At 39.2% G+C, this 16,618-nt stretch overlaps 1 protein-coding gene across 2 annotated transcripts in view; it reads left to right on the top strand.

Moving 5' to 3' along the window:
• sugct (succinyl-CoA:glutarate-CoA transferase) overlaps window positions 1–16,268 on the top strand; it is a 235,127-nt gene extending 218,859 nt beyond the window's left edge. The window contains exon 14 of one of the 2 annotated variants that reach the window (XM_079805985.1): window positions 15,293–16,268. In XM_079805985.1, coding sequence (XP_079662111.1) covers window positions 15,293–15,456 — 164 coding nt within the window. In that variant the 3' untranslated portion in view covers window positions 15,457–16,268. The remainder of the gene's footprint in view (window positions 1–15,292) is intronic. The other variant, XM_079805986.1, reaches the window with a different exon arrangement.
• The last annotated feature ends 350 nt before the right edge of the window (window positions 16,269–16,618 follow it).

Genomic DNA, 16,618 nt, shown 5'->3' with positions numbered 1-16,618 from the left:
GTATGTTCTTCTCGCCGCTGTTTCCTGATGGTTTATAGAAGAATTACCCCGAGTCGTCCACTGTCGTTTCAAAGAACAACACAACAGAGAGGGCAGGAGGCGCGTGCGCTGCGGAGACAGAAGGATTGAGAAGTTGTTTTCTGCCGCAGGTTTAACTGTCAACAGGCTGCACTCCAGACTAACCCACATTACTTAGACATGTTACTTAAAATAAAAAAAAAATGTTTTCCAAGGTGTGGATTGAGTAGCCTAGAAAAAAAAACAAGCATTCTGGTTCTTCAAAGCTTCAAACGGATTCAGTGTATTTTAGTTTTGTCATCTTGAATTGGTAATTATTTAAGTGAAAAATATTTAGTGTAGGCCTATTAATTTGACTCTTTTTATTTATATTTTATCTGATCTGTATACGGCTGTTTGCACGGTAAAATAAAATACATTTTGGCTGCTGTCTGTAGATTCCCTCATGCTCAACTCGTATTCTTTCAGATGTTTCATATGCAAATGTTTTAACAGCGGCTGTTGTTTAGGGTCCTTGCCACCACGAGACAAATCGGCATTGCAAATTGAACATGTAGCTTGACTTGAATCGCCTTCTTTTGTCTTAAAGGGTTAGTTCACCCAAAAATGAAAATTCTGTCATTAACTACTTACCCTCATGTCGCTCGACACCGTAAGACCTCCGTTCATCTTCAGAACACAAATTAAGATATTTTAGTTGAAATCTGATGGCTCTGAAAGTCCTCCATTGGCACAATGCACTTTACACTCTCAAGACCCTTAAAAGGTACTAAAGACGTCGTTACAAAGTCCATCTCACTACAGTGGTTCTAAAATAACTTTATGGAGTGACGAGAATAGTTTTTGTGCGCAATAACGACCCTAAATAACGACTTATATAGTGATGACGATTTCAAAACATGGCATCATGAAGCTTCGAAGCGTTATGAATCAGTGAGTCGAATCATGATTCGGATCGCGTGTCAAACCGCCAAACTGCTGATTCGACTCACTGATTCATAACGCTTCGAAGCTTCATGATGCCATGTTTTGAAATCGTCATCACTATATAAGTCGTTATTTAGGGTCGTTATTGCGCACAAAAACTATTCTCGTCACTCCATAAAGTTATTTTAGAACCACTGTAGTGAGATGGACTTTGTAACGACGTCTTTAGTACCTTTTAAGGGTCTTGAGAGTGTAAAGTGCATTGTGCCATTGGAGGCCTTTCAGAGCCATCAGATTCAAACTAAAATATCTTCATTTGTGTTCTGAAGATGAACGGAGGTCTTACGGGTGTCGAGCGACATGAGGGTAAGTAATTAATGACAGAATTTTCATTTTTGGGTGAACTAACCCTTTAAAGTAGCATACTGCCACGTTTTCTGTTTATGAGTTCCATTTTCACTTTCAACCAGCGTAGCGCGCATAGTGCAACCCTAGGGTTCGGTTCGGTGGAAAAAAATTCTGAGGTTCGGCAGAAACTGAACCCAGTCAAAAAGCCCAATATTCAAATATACTTTATTGAGCCCCGGAGGTTGACGTCACACAGCCTAAACTCCGGCATTTTGGCAGGCAACCAGGGGGGCGCTAGAGCAGCTGTTGCATTGCTATCTATAAAATAATTTTAAACCAGACTGTTTAAACCGTACTATTTCAATATGATGGACATCTGATGTGTGCCAGGATGCAAGAACTGGCGGGGGAAAGCAAATGGGAAATCATTTTTACTTTTGCCTCACTTAACTAATGATAAAAATAAGTACGATACTTAATCGTGAATAACAGAAGTGCTTTTATATATACATAAGAAACTGTAGGCTATTTGAAAATAAAATAAAGAATCAAAAAATAAATACTAAAACTAAATATAAGAAATGACATTTATTGATTATGACAGATTTTATTTGATATGACGGACCGATGGGACAGATGCACACAGCGGCGCGGTTTTGGACGGGTTTGTGTTAACCCCTAACATATAACGTTAATCCATTCACATGTTTTCTGTCTTAAAATGTAAGCGCATGTAGGCCCATACGTCAGCATTGTCATTAGGGGCGGGAGAAAAGGTTGATGCATCGCGATTTGTTATCTAACGATTCAGAAATGATTCTCAAAAATTCAGAGTCGATTCTGTGTTCAATCACTGTGTGCGCGCGCGGTCACCGGCCAAACAGAGAAACCTGTTGATAGGCAAACGTTTGTATGCTGGTGAATTGGCTTCGTTTAAGATAAAATGGACAAACTACGACCTGCTCAGGGGCGTCGCACCCGTGGGGACACTTTTCCCGGTGAGAGGGTTTTGTTTTTGCACAAACGCCTTACAGCAGTCGCTCCTCCGTTTCTCTGGCCGCTCTGTGCCTGCGCTCGCTGCGGCTGCCTCCCCATTTAAAAAATGTATTTTGCTTTGCAAAGTTTTTAATTTCAAAAGCATTTCTAAATTAAGTTCATATTTCCAACAAACTAAATTCTGAGCCAAAATAACGAAGTGGTGCTCAAGTAGGCTATACGGCACTTTCCTTGCTATTAATGCTTAATAACACTCCTATGTCTCCGATGCGGTGGCCGGGATATAAACCTACCAACATCCGTGGCATAATTCTTGGAATGACTTATCGAATATTGCTGAACTACTGCACGATGTATCAAACTAATGGAAAATTCTGAACAAAGACTTCGTTTTGGTGAGCGATTCATTAAGTCATCATGTGAGATGTTATGCGCACACACTGAATTTGGTTTCTCAGCGAGCGCTAAAGTTGTTTTTTGCATTAGCCTATGTTTTAAAGATTTTTTGTGGCTCTAACCAAAGTAAACTTTTTTTTGCTTTTAAAGACATTTTTTGTTCAAATGTTCTAAAGATACTGAAAAATTGTCACACTTAGTTGTAAATGGAGAACAGTTTATTCTTAATGATTGTTCTTTGCAATTGTATGGCTTACTATCTTGAATATAACTTTGTTGATCAAATAAAAGTATTGAAAGAAATCTTCATAATAATTTTTAAAATGGCAATACTGTCAAACAGATATTCTAACTATAAACAAAAAACTTATTAGCTCCAATTTTGGTTAAAATGTAAAGTTTTTGCACAGCAGGATAATTAGTTACCAAAAATGTATGTTAAGAATCGTTTTGGGAATCGGATCGTTACTCCCAGAATCGAAATCGGATCGAATCGTTAAGTGCCTTAAGATTCCCACCCCTAATTATCATTTAAGTGTACAGAATTGAAGGGTGCGTCTCAATCAGCTCCCAGTCAGGGCACTGATCAGGACATAAGGCAATGGGCTGACTCCCTGATCAGTGCCCCGACTACTGAACTAGGGAGTCGATTGAGACGCACCCGAAGTCTGTTATGTAAAACAAGAGCATATTGATGCAGTTCAGTCTGCCTGCTATTCTATCTGTTATCAGAGGCTTCCGTAAATATTTAGTTTATACGTAGATTTAGGCTTAGTTTAATGGTGCAACGCAAAAATATTTAGGAGTGCATAAGTTGTAACTTAGTGCCCATTTACCTCCAAACTAGGCTAGTTGTAACTTACGCACAGCTGGTGCAACAGGTGTCCTGACTGGAAAGCTATCCGTTCCTTTATCCATACACGTGAAAAGCACCCCGGGGGGTATTATAGGGATCTGTTATGTTTAATATATTAAGTTTTGCTATGTACAAGTCTATGTCTTTTGAACTAAGGTGCGCAGTGAACTGCCTGCCAAAATGGCGTCGTAAACAGAATGGGTCACGTGACCTCCGGAGCTCTATAGGGCCGGTTATTGACACAAATTTCACAATTTCGATTAACAATCTTGCAATTCGATTGGATTTCGATTCGATTCAATATCGATTATTTAGGATATATATCAGGAATACATGGCAAATTTTCTCAAGGAAAACAAATCTCTTAACTAATGCTACCTGTAAACTATGGGAGCCTACTATAATATTGAAGGTTAAAATTAACTGATTTGTATACAAACACTTAAATTAGACATTTTTTTATTATATGAAATATAAACATTTAAATGGTGGCTTTCATTAAAACATTAAAATTATAATGAATATGTAATATGGTGCATAAATTTCGCAAAATGCTTCTCTTTAGAGTCAATTTTTCTACACTCTTAAAGATGCTGGCTTAAAAACAACCCAAGTTGGGTTGAAAATGGACAAACCCAACAATTGGGTTGTTTTAACCCGGTGAATGGGTTGTTTTAGCCCAGTGGTTGGGTTAAATGTTTGCTTAAAACAACCCAATCGCTGGGTTAAAACAATCCAATTGCTGGATTTTCCATTTTCAACCCAACTTGGGTTGTTTTTAACCCAGCATTTTTTAGAGTGTAGCTGACTAACGAGTTTATGGTCACTGAATATGATTTTTCTGAGGCAAATGTGATGTTACATGACACTATTTACAAGCTGTTTTACTGACGTCTTTCCGAGGTTGAAACATTTAGCGATTCCATGTGACATGATACTGATTTCGGTAAGTTGTACTCTATCTTTTAACAGACTTTCAGATGCTCATTCATGTTTATTTTGTGCTGTAACTATTAAGGCGGAAGAGAAGATCAGTTGATGTGCCGCTTCTCTTGAGCTGAGCTGTGCCAGAGCGATCTCACGCCACAGCGCCAAAACAGTATTTATGTTTTTGAAATTCGTAATAAAATGGACGTAATTTGAAATCTGAGGCGCGTTACAATGTCCTGTTCATTCATCAACTGAAAACAGGATGACTAATCGATTCTTGGGATTTAAGAATCGATATCGGTTCGTAAAAATGAGAATCGATTAAAATCTAATTTTTTTTTTACCCAGCCCTAATACTTTATAATCTAACTATCATAACAGTGTTATTTGAATTGCCTCATCTGTCGACATGATGCCGGGGAATCGCAGAGCTGCTGTAAACACATCCACATATCCACGATCAGATGCTTTCTGAACTGCTGCTTTCTCATGCTGCCATTTTTGTTGTGTGTTTATTTTGTTGTCGAAAGGAATGCGTGCAGCAAATATTTACATATTCATCTAAATATGTCGCTCTCAGCAGCATCAGGATATGTTAGTTAACAGAATATCTCTGCAAAGGTATTTAAAACTTCTAAAATAGCTTCTAAACAAAGAATGAAGAAGAGCTTCGCCGTGAGTATATCAGGGCATTGAGTCACGATCAGTCTCTTGTGCAGGAGTGCAAGCACTTAAGGGCCACCGGTGGCGCTAATAACAAGGGTTTCTGAATTATACATATTCAAATTTGGACTTTTTCATAGTCTCCTCCTCCTGAGAAACAGTAATCTCATTTAATGTGAACCATTCTTAACCAAATAATGAGTCATCCACATTAATTTTATAACTCTATACTTTTCATCGTCTTGTTTTTGCCTATTATTAATTCTCAAAAATAACTTGTTTATTAATTATTATTTGATTGTTTTTCTGAGACTGGGAAATATGTTGATTTATTTACAGAAAAATACAGTGGCATTTCATAACCAAGCCTTTTTAAAACATTAAGCCTCATTCATGAAACACGAGCAGAACAAATTTGTGTGTAAAGCCGCTCTGACTTCAATTTTCGGATTCACGAAAATGTTCGTATTCGCATATTTTGGGTACGAATGAAATGTACACCTGCTCCCTACCACTAAAACATTTGAACGTTCTGTGTTCCAACTTAGGCAAACTGATGACATTGCATTTTGATGCACTATGTACCATAATAATGTTTCAAGAGTTGATTTGCCCCGTCTTTTTTTTTTTTTTTTACTGTTCAACTTTGGGTAATATGCAGTGCTCGTCACTGTCACTTTTTGCCCGGGCGTCCAATCACAGTGGAGGAGGGGCGGGACAAATACTACACCGACCAATCATCCAACTTATACACACCGATTGAACAATAATGGAGAAGTTAATCATGCTTTTTACTGCATTTTTATATTCAGTAATATTCTTCAAAATGAGACACTAGTACCACATTACTGCCATGGATAATCTGTATCATAGCAACCAAAGTATTTCACCTGGAAACACGCTGCGTTTGCAAAGCGCTTTCAAGCGCCACCAGCTGGCCATTTTCAGAAGAGCACCAGGAGTTTTTAGCTGGCTAAAAATTATTTGGTGGACACACGATAATTTTATATTTATTGCTTGGCATAAGGTCAATTAGTCTCTTTAGCATTTATGCAAAATACTGGAGCCAATCCTGAGAAAGAAGTCCAGAAGATTCCACAGCGTTCCTGAACACGTCATTTAAAGTTGTAACTCATGGGCGGGGATTATGCTAATTATGAACGAGCGTGCGTGCGCTCCCTATTTACGAATGTTTGGAATTCATTAATATACACACGTTTAACTACCGAATCCGTGGTATAGAAAACGTTTATGAATCTGGAGGAGAGTTTTCGTAAAGGTCCATTTTACACACAAATTTCATGAATGAGACCCAATAAACGGTGGAGTTTCCAAAAAAGCACAAGCACACTTTTCAAGCAAAGATTAGGCAGATATACTGTTGAAAATGATGAAAATATTTGGAAACTTAGTACAGTAGTTCCTCTGCTAGGACGTCTGTGTGAACTTGAGGACACCTGACTTCATACATAACACTAGTTGATTAAAAGGCATTGCAAAACTGACTCAGAAAAGTGAAGTTTGTTCATGCAGCATTTGTTATCCACATATAATGAAATTAATAAAGTCATCTTCAGCATCCAAATACTTATTAGGCTCACTATATGTATTGCTGACACTCCAGAAATGACACATTTAACTCTTTCCCCACCATTGACAGAAATGTCCGGCTTTCTGTGACACACATCTTCTGAAAGGGTACTGAATCTCCAGATCAAAAGACATGAGAATAAGAAGCAGAAAAAATAAATATCATATGTAAGCAGATGCATATGTAAAATAATGTGATCATCAACATTAAACAGCATATAAACCAAAACTGCCTAATGTTACTGAATGAAATGTTGACCCATGACGAGCTATAGGACTGTGCACAGTAGGGGTGTTGATGGACTCCATCTACTCCATCTGTGTTTGATCATCGCTCTGAATCCCATCCACGCGTAGTCTTTGACAAAAATGCATTATTCTTAGTTTTTGTTCAAAATGTTGCTTTTTTTTATGAAACACCCACATTCAAGTGTTGACAAAAAAGAATGCATGAAGCTAGAATAAGTAGTTTTTTGTTTTTGTTTTCCAAAGCAGATGTTCTGTTCTTTCTTTTGATATATTGCATGATCAGATATTCATACAACAAAATATTCTGGGGGCCATTACATTTTTGTGAAAATTATAAAAAATGCTGGTGGTGACTTAAAGGGATAGTTCACCCAAAAATGAAAATTAGCCCATGATTTACTCACCCTCAAGTCATCCTAGGTGTATATGACATTCTTATTTCAGACGAACACAATCTGAGTTATATTAAAAAAGTCATGGCTCTTCCAAGCTTTATAATGGCAGTGACTTGATGGGTCGTTTATGAAGTCTATAAAAGTGCATCTATCCATCATATAACTGCTCCACACGGCTCCGAGGGGTTAATAAAGACCTTCTGAAGCGAAGTGGTGCGTTTGTGTAAGAAAAATATCCATATTTAAAACTTTATCGACTAAAATAGCTAGCTTCCGGCGGTCAGCGGTACGCAAGTGAAAGAGTAACTCTTGACCCTTGACTCATGCGTATTGACGAACGCAGAAGCGCAGAGGATAGAGCAAAACAAAACACCGGTCATGAATTACAGTCTAAAACGAGAATTTTTAAAGAGAAATGCCGGAGGATTTTGATATAAGAGAAGAGGGGCTTGAGTTTGTTGCCCAGCCCTATCCACGAGAGGCGTCAAAGCTTGTGATGCTCCTGTACATCGCGTCAGGGGTCACTCTTTCACCGTAAGTCGACCTGCGTACTGCTGACCGCCGAAAGTTAGTTATTTTAGTCTATTAAGTTTTAAATATGGATTTTTACTTACACAAACGTACCACTTTGCTTCAGAAGGCCTTCATTAAAGGATTAGTTCACTTTTAAATAAACTTTTGCTGATAATTTACTCACCCCCATGTCATCCAAGATGTCCATGTCTTTCTTTCTGCAGTCGAAAAGAAATTAAGGTTTTGGATGAAAACATTCCAGGGGTTTCCTCCATATAATGGACTTCAATGGGCTCCAAACGGTTCAAGGTCCAAATGACAGTTTCAGTGCAGCTTCAAAGGGCTTTAAACGATACCAAACAATGAATAAGGGTCTTATCTAGCGAAACGATCAGTTTCTGCGAGAAACCGAGCAGTATTTATGCTATCATTTTTCCTCTTAACAGACGAACGTGATCATCTCTGAGCTCAGCAATAACTTCCGCCAAGTGAGGTCAAATACGAGCGTGGTCATAGATGTATACGTAGATACCTCATTAGCACCTGCACGGATCAGTAGAATGAGGCATCTACGATTGATATATCTATGACCACGATCTAATTTGACCTCACTTGCTCAGAGATGATCACGTTCAGGTAAAATAACAGCATAAATACTGCTCGGTTTCTCGCAGAAACGGATCGTTTCGCTAGATAAGACCCTTATTCATCGTCTGGTATCGTTTAAAGCCATTTGAAGCTGCACTGAAACTGTCATTTGGACCTTGAACCGTTTGGAGCCCATTGAAGTGCATTATATGGAGGAAACCCCTGGAATGTTTTCATCCAAAACCTTAATTTCTTTTCGACTGCAGAAAGAAAGACATGGACATCTTGGATGACATGGGGGTGAGTAAATTATCAGCAAAAGTTTATTTAAAAGTGAACTAATCCTTTAACCCCCCGGAGCCGTATGGAGCAGTTATATGATGGATAGATGCACTTTTATTGACTTTATTGAAAAAATGACCCAACAATTCACTGCCACTGCTTGGAAGAGCCAGGACTTTTTAATACAACTCTGCCTTTAGTATTCGTCTGAAAGAAGAAAGTCATATACACCTAGGATGACTTGAGGGTGAGTAAATCATGGGGTACTTTTCATTTTTGGGTGAATTAACCCTTAAAAAAAACCTAAAAAAAACAACGCTGCCGGGGAAAGAGTTAAACGTCAGGCTGTCTCGTGCTCATCTTTGTCACATCAGAAGCACACTGAAATCAAAGAGAACATATGGAAATGGTTGTCTACTGTATAGCCTTACTAGAGACAAAATCGAACTAGAAAGAAAGTGATTTTGCGCTGTCATTCGGGCGTCTGTTGCCCAAGTTATCCATGCCATCTGTCATCTGTTGCATGTCTTTCTCCAGTCCGTTTGAAGAATGAGACTTTCTGAAGTGTCATTAATAACAAACGACAGGCCTCGCCTCTGGTCGACACGCACGTCTCTGTTTTGAAACCGCATGTCTTTTGTGTGAGGCCCTTGAAAACATTTGAAAAAGCTCTGGATGTTGGAGGTTAAGCAATCAAGACACATTTATGGGATGCGTTTGGCTTCGGCACTCGTGGGGAATGTGACCTGTAGCTGCGTAGGAGACGCTACACATTCAAAGCAACGAGGAAGAAATGTGTGAAGCATGTAGGTGTATGTCCCTTATTGCGTAAAACAATGCATGAATGTCAATTTCTCTTTCATTTTTTTCGTGGAAAGATCATTGGTTGAACTGTCGTAGAATCGCGGGGGAGGAAAAACAATTAGTTTCAGTGAAATTGACGGCAGCTGCGAAAGGAGAAGCCAGAAAAGGGAAGGATATGCTAATAATGCCTAATGATAGCAATATCTGAAGTTTGAGGAAGTGACTCACCCAGATGACCTACTCATCCATTTTGACATCATCTTTTTGTAAATGCCACATTTGGATATGTAGGCTGTGTTTATATTCCACAATGATTGCAAGTCAGTTGCCTTATGGACTTTCCTGCAGGTTTGACGTATATGAGTAAATGTAACAGAAAGGAATGAAAGCTTTTAGTCATTTCTTCAAAGGCTCCTCCTAAACTTAGTTGTCTTTGTTTAAAATGCATTGTAAATGTTTTGCATTCTGACTATCATACCGTTTAACAGGGGGTAAATTGGGCCAGAACGATTCACAATGGAGGTCCGACACTTCACATATTTTATGCCATATCGTGGCATTGGTCAGGAGTTTTCAAACTTAAAATGTAATACAATTATTTATTAAAATGTATTTTTTAGGGCTGCTAAAGTAAATTTAGTAAATAAACAAAATAATCTTGTTCAGATTCATGGTATCATGGATTATAGCAAATACCAACAGATAAGAAATCAAAACCTGACGGCCTCTGCTAGAAATCTTATAATGGGCCGTGGTTGGATCTTTCACCAGGACAACGATCCAAAACCAACACAAAAAAACACAAAATGAAGCTTCTGCCATGGCCGTCCCAGTTCCCTGACCTGAACCCTATAGAGCATGAGCTGGAGAGATTCTGTATGGAGGAATGGTCTCTGATCTCCAAACTCATCAGGCATTATAGAAGAAGACTCAGAGCTTTTATCTTGGCGAAAGGAGGTTGCAAAAAGTGTTTAATAAAAGGGTGCCAATAATTCTGGTCAACGTGTTTTTTGAGAAAAGCATTTTTCATAACGTGATTTACCCCCCACTTTCAATTATTTTACTTCAGTGACTACGTTTACATGGATAGCAGTAATCTAATTATTGCCCTTATTCTGAATAGACAATATTCTGATTAAGGTGTTTACATGTGTTGCTTTTAGAATATTCTGTTCATGTTCCCGTTTTACATGTTATAGAACGTAGCTCGATTAATGACACGTCATCACGCTATCCGACGTCCAATCATAGCGAGACTTTGGCAGGGGTGTTAAATTCAATGGGCTCAGGCAACCCGCTGTAACTTTACCTGCGGGCGTCGCTGTTGGACAGTGTTACTTTATAAAGACGAGTGATTTTTATACTTTTTAATGTAATTGTGTATATATTTACGTTGTTTTATTTTTGTAATATTATATATTGTCTCTCTCAGTTTTTTTGAAGAGACACTGCCCATCTTGCCTCCTTCTTGACAGCCTACATTTCAAATAATAGTTTTGATTAATGATGAAAATGGTTTCAAAATCGTGATTGTTTGGCTTGTTTATTCCTGCCGTCGAGCCACAGGTGTTCACTGAAATACCCTCGCGAGCCTAGAGGTTCCTGAACGCTGTTGTAAGCAGACAGTTTGGTCACAATTATGAATATGGGATTACAGATACAAACTTATTGTATTTTACTTTTACAATGAGCAGAATAATTACCACAAAAAGACAGAATGAGCTGTCAAACAACACGCACCATAGCAACACGTCATGGCAACGACATTTCATACTGACAGATACGTAAAAGATGAACGGGAGTTTTCCGACATTTGAACGCTTTGTTATTGTTTTGTATGCGCTGTTATATTAATTATAATTCAAATTCTGTTTTATTGGCCACAATATTATTGAGGATTGTTGAGAGGGGCACTTTTGATTACTTTTTGTGCCCCCAACCCTCTGCACTTGCCTGGTGTGTGTGTGTCCTGTCACAAAATGCAGTGAAAACTCCTACACGGCATTAATAGTTAGATTAAGGTGTGTACATGTCTGTAATGCTCTCCGATAATGCGGCTAAAATTGTCATACTCCACATGTCTTAATTCGATTTGCGTTTACTTCGAGTATGACTTTAACCGGATTAAGGTCATTAGAAATTGCTGTTTATATCGTAGCTTCTTAATTAGAGTATTGTCTTAATCAGGTTAATATTGGAGTATTGTTGTCCATGTAAACGTACTGAATGAAAGGTTCGATTTTTGTGAATTTTTTTTTATCAAAAGGGTAAACAATGCAGATTTATTTTCACAGCTATATTTGATCATATTTACCAGGGGTGCCAATGATTCTGACCACAACTGTATATTAATATGCTTTTTCAAAACAAATGTATAGTACTAGCACTAAAGGTTTTTAACAATATTTTAGCCGGCTGAAAACGCCTTGCTGTGGGTGCTTGAGAGCGTTTTTTTTCCGGTTGAGATTCTTTACTTGTTATGATACGGAACATCTGCGCAGTGTTGCCAACATAACAATTTTGTTGCTAGATTTAGGAACTTTTCAGACTACCCTAGCAACTTTTTTTCAAAAAGCACCTAACAACAAATTTAGCCATTTTTTTTATTTATTTGGCAACTTTTAGCAAATTCTGGAAAGTGACTCTAATCCAAACAACACACGTACAAGCTAGCTCAATACGCCGAGTGGTTCATTCATTATTCCTTAAGGTCGCTGTGGAAATCGCTGTAAAAACCGGAAGATCATTTAGGTAGCATATTTACGGAGCCCTGCAAATGACAAGCAGGAAAAAACTAGTAGGCTAAATCGTGCGCAGGATTTATAAATCGAGGAAACAAATTAGTAAACCGTGTGGACGGTTTTGCAAATCGAAGGAACTAAAGAGTAAATTGTGCGCATGATTTATAAATCGAGGGAACGAATTAGTACATTTTGCACACAATTTACTTTTTTTCTTGCACGTCATGTGCTGGGGCTCCGTTCATATTAACTAACACATTCCTTTATTTATTTTACAAACAAATCTAAATTAGCATTTCAAATTATATCTACGCTTTACATAATGGCAAAACATAATGTAACAACTTTTAGCAACAAATCGATCTGCCTTTAGCAACTTCCCTTGAAAATGAGTTGGCAACAGTGCATCCGCGGAAGTGTTACTAGTATCTCATTTCACAGATAGTTTGTTTCTGTATTGATTCTTTATTTCACGAGTTCACACTTACATCAAATTAGGCTTAATCTGAACGTGCTCCTCCCGAACATCACTAAAATGCCGATACAATGTAAAAGTATTTGCTCTGGCTCTTGTTTTAAATGATTTTGTTCCGTTATTATACTGCTTGTTTTCAGCTGTACACACAGAATGTGGCGGTTGGTCGGTTATATTTGTCCCGCCCCTCCACCACTGTGATTGGACGGCTGGGTGAAAAGTGACAGTGATGAGCGCTGTGTTTTGCTCAAATTGATCATTCTTCAACTCTCTGCGACCAGTAAAAAACACTGAGGGCTCAGCGCTTGAGTGTGAAATACTCGCTCAGCGCCTCCTTACACTCATGGAGTTCTAAAAACACGGCGTTCCCATTGAAAACAATTGAATACGCCAGCCAGCCGCGTGAAAAAACGCTTTGGTGGACACACGGCCTTAATCATGTTTGTTTGGGTGGTTCAAAGAGTTGCGTCTACAAGTTCACACTTGTAGTTCGGTTCGTTTGGTCCAGACCAAAAAACAAAAACAAAACATATAGTCCTGGTCCGCTTAGCGTTCACAATGGCATTTTTAAAAACAGCGAACCTAAAGTTACCGAACCAAAGGCAGAGGGATACGGTCACAACCTGATTGGTCGGCTTTTATGAGGTATATTTCGCGATGGAGCTGCTTACCGTACTTTCAAAACAATGCTGTGTGCTGGATTAAACGCCATCATTTTATGCGTGTACATATGGTTTTATTTTTTCCAGCTGAGAACTCACGAAGAGCTCATAAAATGTTCAAAACATTCAGAACAGCTCCAGGATTTCCTCAGTTGTGCAGAAACGAAGATCTGCATATATTGATGAGGCACTTTACCTCCTCGTTGCTCCACGTTTGCCCTCTACTCATTTTGGATACACCGATCTTTCCGCGTCGTCAAATCAGCTGACTTGTAGCGTCGCATCTTGTGACATCACGTCCTGTTTTTGGTTCGTTTACATGTCTTTGGTCTGTGTTGCGTTCATATATCAATCGAACCGCACCAGAGTTCGTTTGGAAGCGGGCCGAGACCCATCTTTTTAGCGGTCTCGGTTCACTTGTTTGGTGCGCACCATGGTTCGGATGGCAGCGTTCACATATGTTCAAATGAACCGCACTGACCGAGCAATCGCACCAGGGTTCGTTTTAATCGAACCAAACATGACAAGTTTGAATGCACCCTTATTTTGCCTTGTGATCCAATTTTCCATTTGACCCCATTTCATATACACTCACCTAAAGGATTATTAGGAACACCATACTAATACTGTGTTTGACCCCCTTTCGCCTTCAGAACTGCCTTAATTCTACGTGGCATTGATTCAACAAGGTGCTGAAAGCATTCTTTAGAAATGTTGGCCCATATTGATAGGAGAGCATCTTGCAGTTGATGGAGATTTGATGCACATCCAGGGCACGAAGCTCCCGTTCCACCACATCCCAAAGATGCTCTATTGGGTTGAGATCTGATGACTGTGGGGGCCATTTTAGTCCAGTGAACTCATTGTCATGTTCAAGAAACCAATTTGAAATGATTGGAGCTTTGTGACATGGTGCATTATCCTGCTGGAAGTAGCCATCAGAGGATGGGGACATGGTGGTCATAAAGGGATGGACATGGTCAGACACAATGCTCAGGTAGGCCTTGGCATTTAAACGATGCCCAATTGGCACTAAGGGGCCTGAAGTGTGCCAAGAAAACATCCCCCACACCATTACACCACCACCAGCAGCCTGCACAGTGGTAACAAGGCATGATGGATCCATGTTCTCATTCTGTTTACGCCAAATTCTGACTCTACCATCTGAATGTCTCAACAGAAATCGAGACTCATCAGACCAGGCAACATTTTTCCAGTCTTCAACTGTCCAATTTTGGTGAGCTCGTGCAAGTTGTAGCCTCTTTTTCCTATTTGTAGTGGAGATTAGTGGTACCCGGGGGGGTCTTCTGCTGTTGTAGCCCATCCGCCTCAAGGTTGTGTGTGTTGTGGCTTCACAAATGCTTTGCTGCATACCTCGGTTGTAACGAGTGGTTATTTCAGTCAAAGTTGCTCTTCTATCAGCTTGAATCAGTCGGCCCATTCTCCTCTGACCTCTAGCATCAACAAGGCATTTTCGCCCACAGGACTGCCGCATACTGGATGTGTTTCCCTTTTCACACCATTCTTTGTAAACCCTAGAAATGGTTGTGCGTGAAAATCCCAGTAACTGAGCAGATTGTGAAATACTCAGACCGGCCCGTCTGGCACCAACAACCATGCCACGCTCAAAATTGCTTAAATCCCCTTTCTTTCCCATTCTGACATTCAGTTTGGAGTTCAGGAGATTGTCTTGACCAGGACCACACCCCTAAATGCATTGAAGCAACTGCCATGTGATTGGTTGATTAGATAATTGCATTAATGAGAAATTGAACAGGTGTTCCTAATAATCCTTTAGGTGAGTGTATTTGTGCAAGCACACATATTAAAGCATAACTTAATTTATTGTTTCCACACAGGCCCAGCTGTGCGCTTCAGTAGTTTTGGATCCAGCAACCCGACGCCTCCCCCTGTGATCGGCCAGCACACGGTCCAGGTTCTCCGAGACACCCTGGGCTACAGCGATGATGTCATCAGCCAACTGCTAGCCTATCGGACCGTCACTCAGAACAAGGTGCGGTGAGAGACGTCTCATTGACTGGGAGAACTCCTCAGGCTGGGATAAATATTACTGAACAATCGTGCCGTGATCGGCCAGCAGGCAGGAAAAGAAAAATACTGCCTTCCTTCTCGGCTCAGTGGTAATGATGGTTGTGATTAAACTGATGAATGTCCATCAGAGAGGAAACTGCAAATGTAAAAATAACGACATAACGACACATTCAGTTCACACGTAAGAATGTGTTTTAAATGATCGTGTTCAGGATCATGGTATCTACTACTCACGAAAACTCATGCCCATCTCACCCACAAATTAAAAGGAAAACAAATTGTGTATTAAATGTACTTGTTTATAATGAAGCCTATTTTAGGACCGATTCGATTAGCTGTTCTAATATAATAACAATTTTAAGTTTCACCCATACTGTCACTGTAATAATTATTATATGCTCAACTACTTAGCAAAAGCAATGTAAAACTAAGCTGTAATAAGATCATTTTATGAAACGGCACCTTTTCCAATATGATAAGGTGATTTTAAAGTAAGATTTTAAACATGACATGCATTTGATTATAAATGTGTTTGGTGATGTTTATTTATATTTGAAAATATTAGGTTCTTTTGTATGCTTACTAAAATTTAAAGACAAACAAGACAACAAGCAAACGAATTCTTGTTTCTTTACAGCATCTTATATCTTTGGCCTTCTGGAAAGATTTGTGTTTTTAGTAATGCTGCATATAACAGTCAATTTTCCATGTTCAATAAAATCACAACGCGTCATATCTGTGGCCCATTAAATCTGAAATGGTCCAGAAGTGCCATTATCTTCCATTGAGTATGTTATTCCCGTCACTGTCCATCGTGAGCCATCGCAGGTGTGAGTTCAAGGCACGAGGTCTCTTCACAGTGCTATCAAGGCTTTTAGCTCTGGGCTAATGTGTGGTGGGGTTGTTTAGCCGTGCAGCGGAATAAGCACCATTTCTGATGTCTAACTGCCAAATATTTCATGTCCGATTTCCTTCATCTTGGGACACTGACTCATAGCAGAAGAACGCAGAAGAGAAGTACCTCAGCTTTTGCTTGTTCAACATAGTCACGAAATGAAAATTCACCCTATTTTCAAAATGCATGTTATTGATCTGTCTGTGAACGAAAAAAATTAGCCTTGATTTCCCCAATC

This window comes from Gobio gobio (genome assembly GCF_949357685.1).
Source record: "Gobio gobio genome assembly, chromosome: 23".
NCBI lineage: Eukaryota > Metazoa > Chordata > Actinopteri > Cypriniformes > Gobionidae > Gobio > Gobio gobio.
The sequence above is the reverse complement of the archived record's forward strand: the minus strand, read 5'-3'. Positions and strand labels throughout refer to the sequence as shown.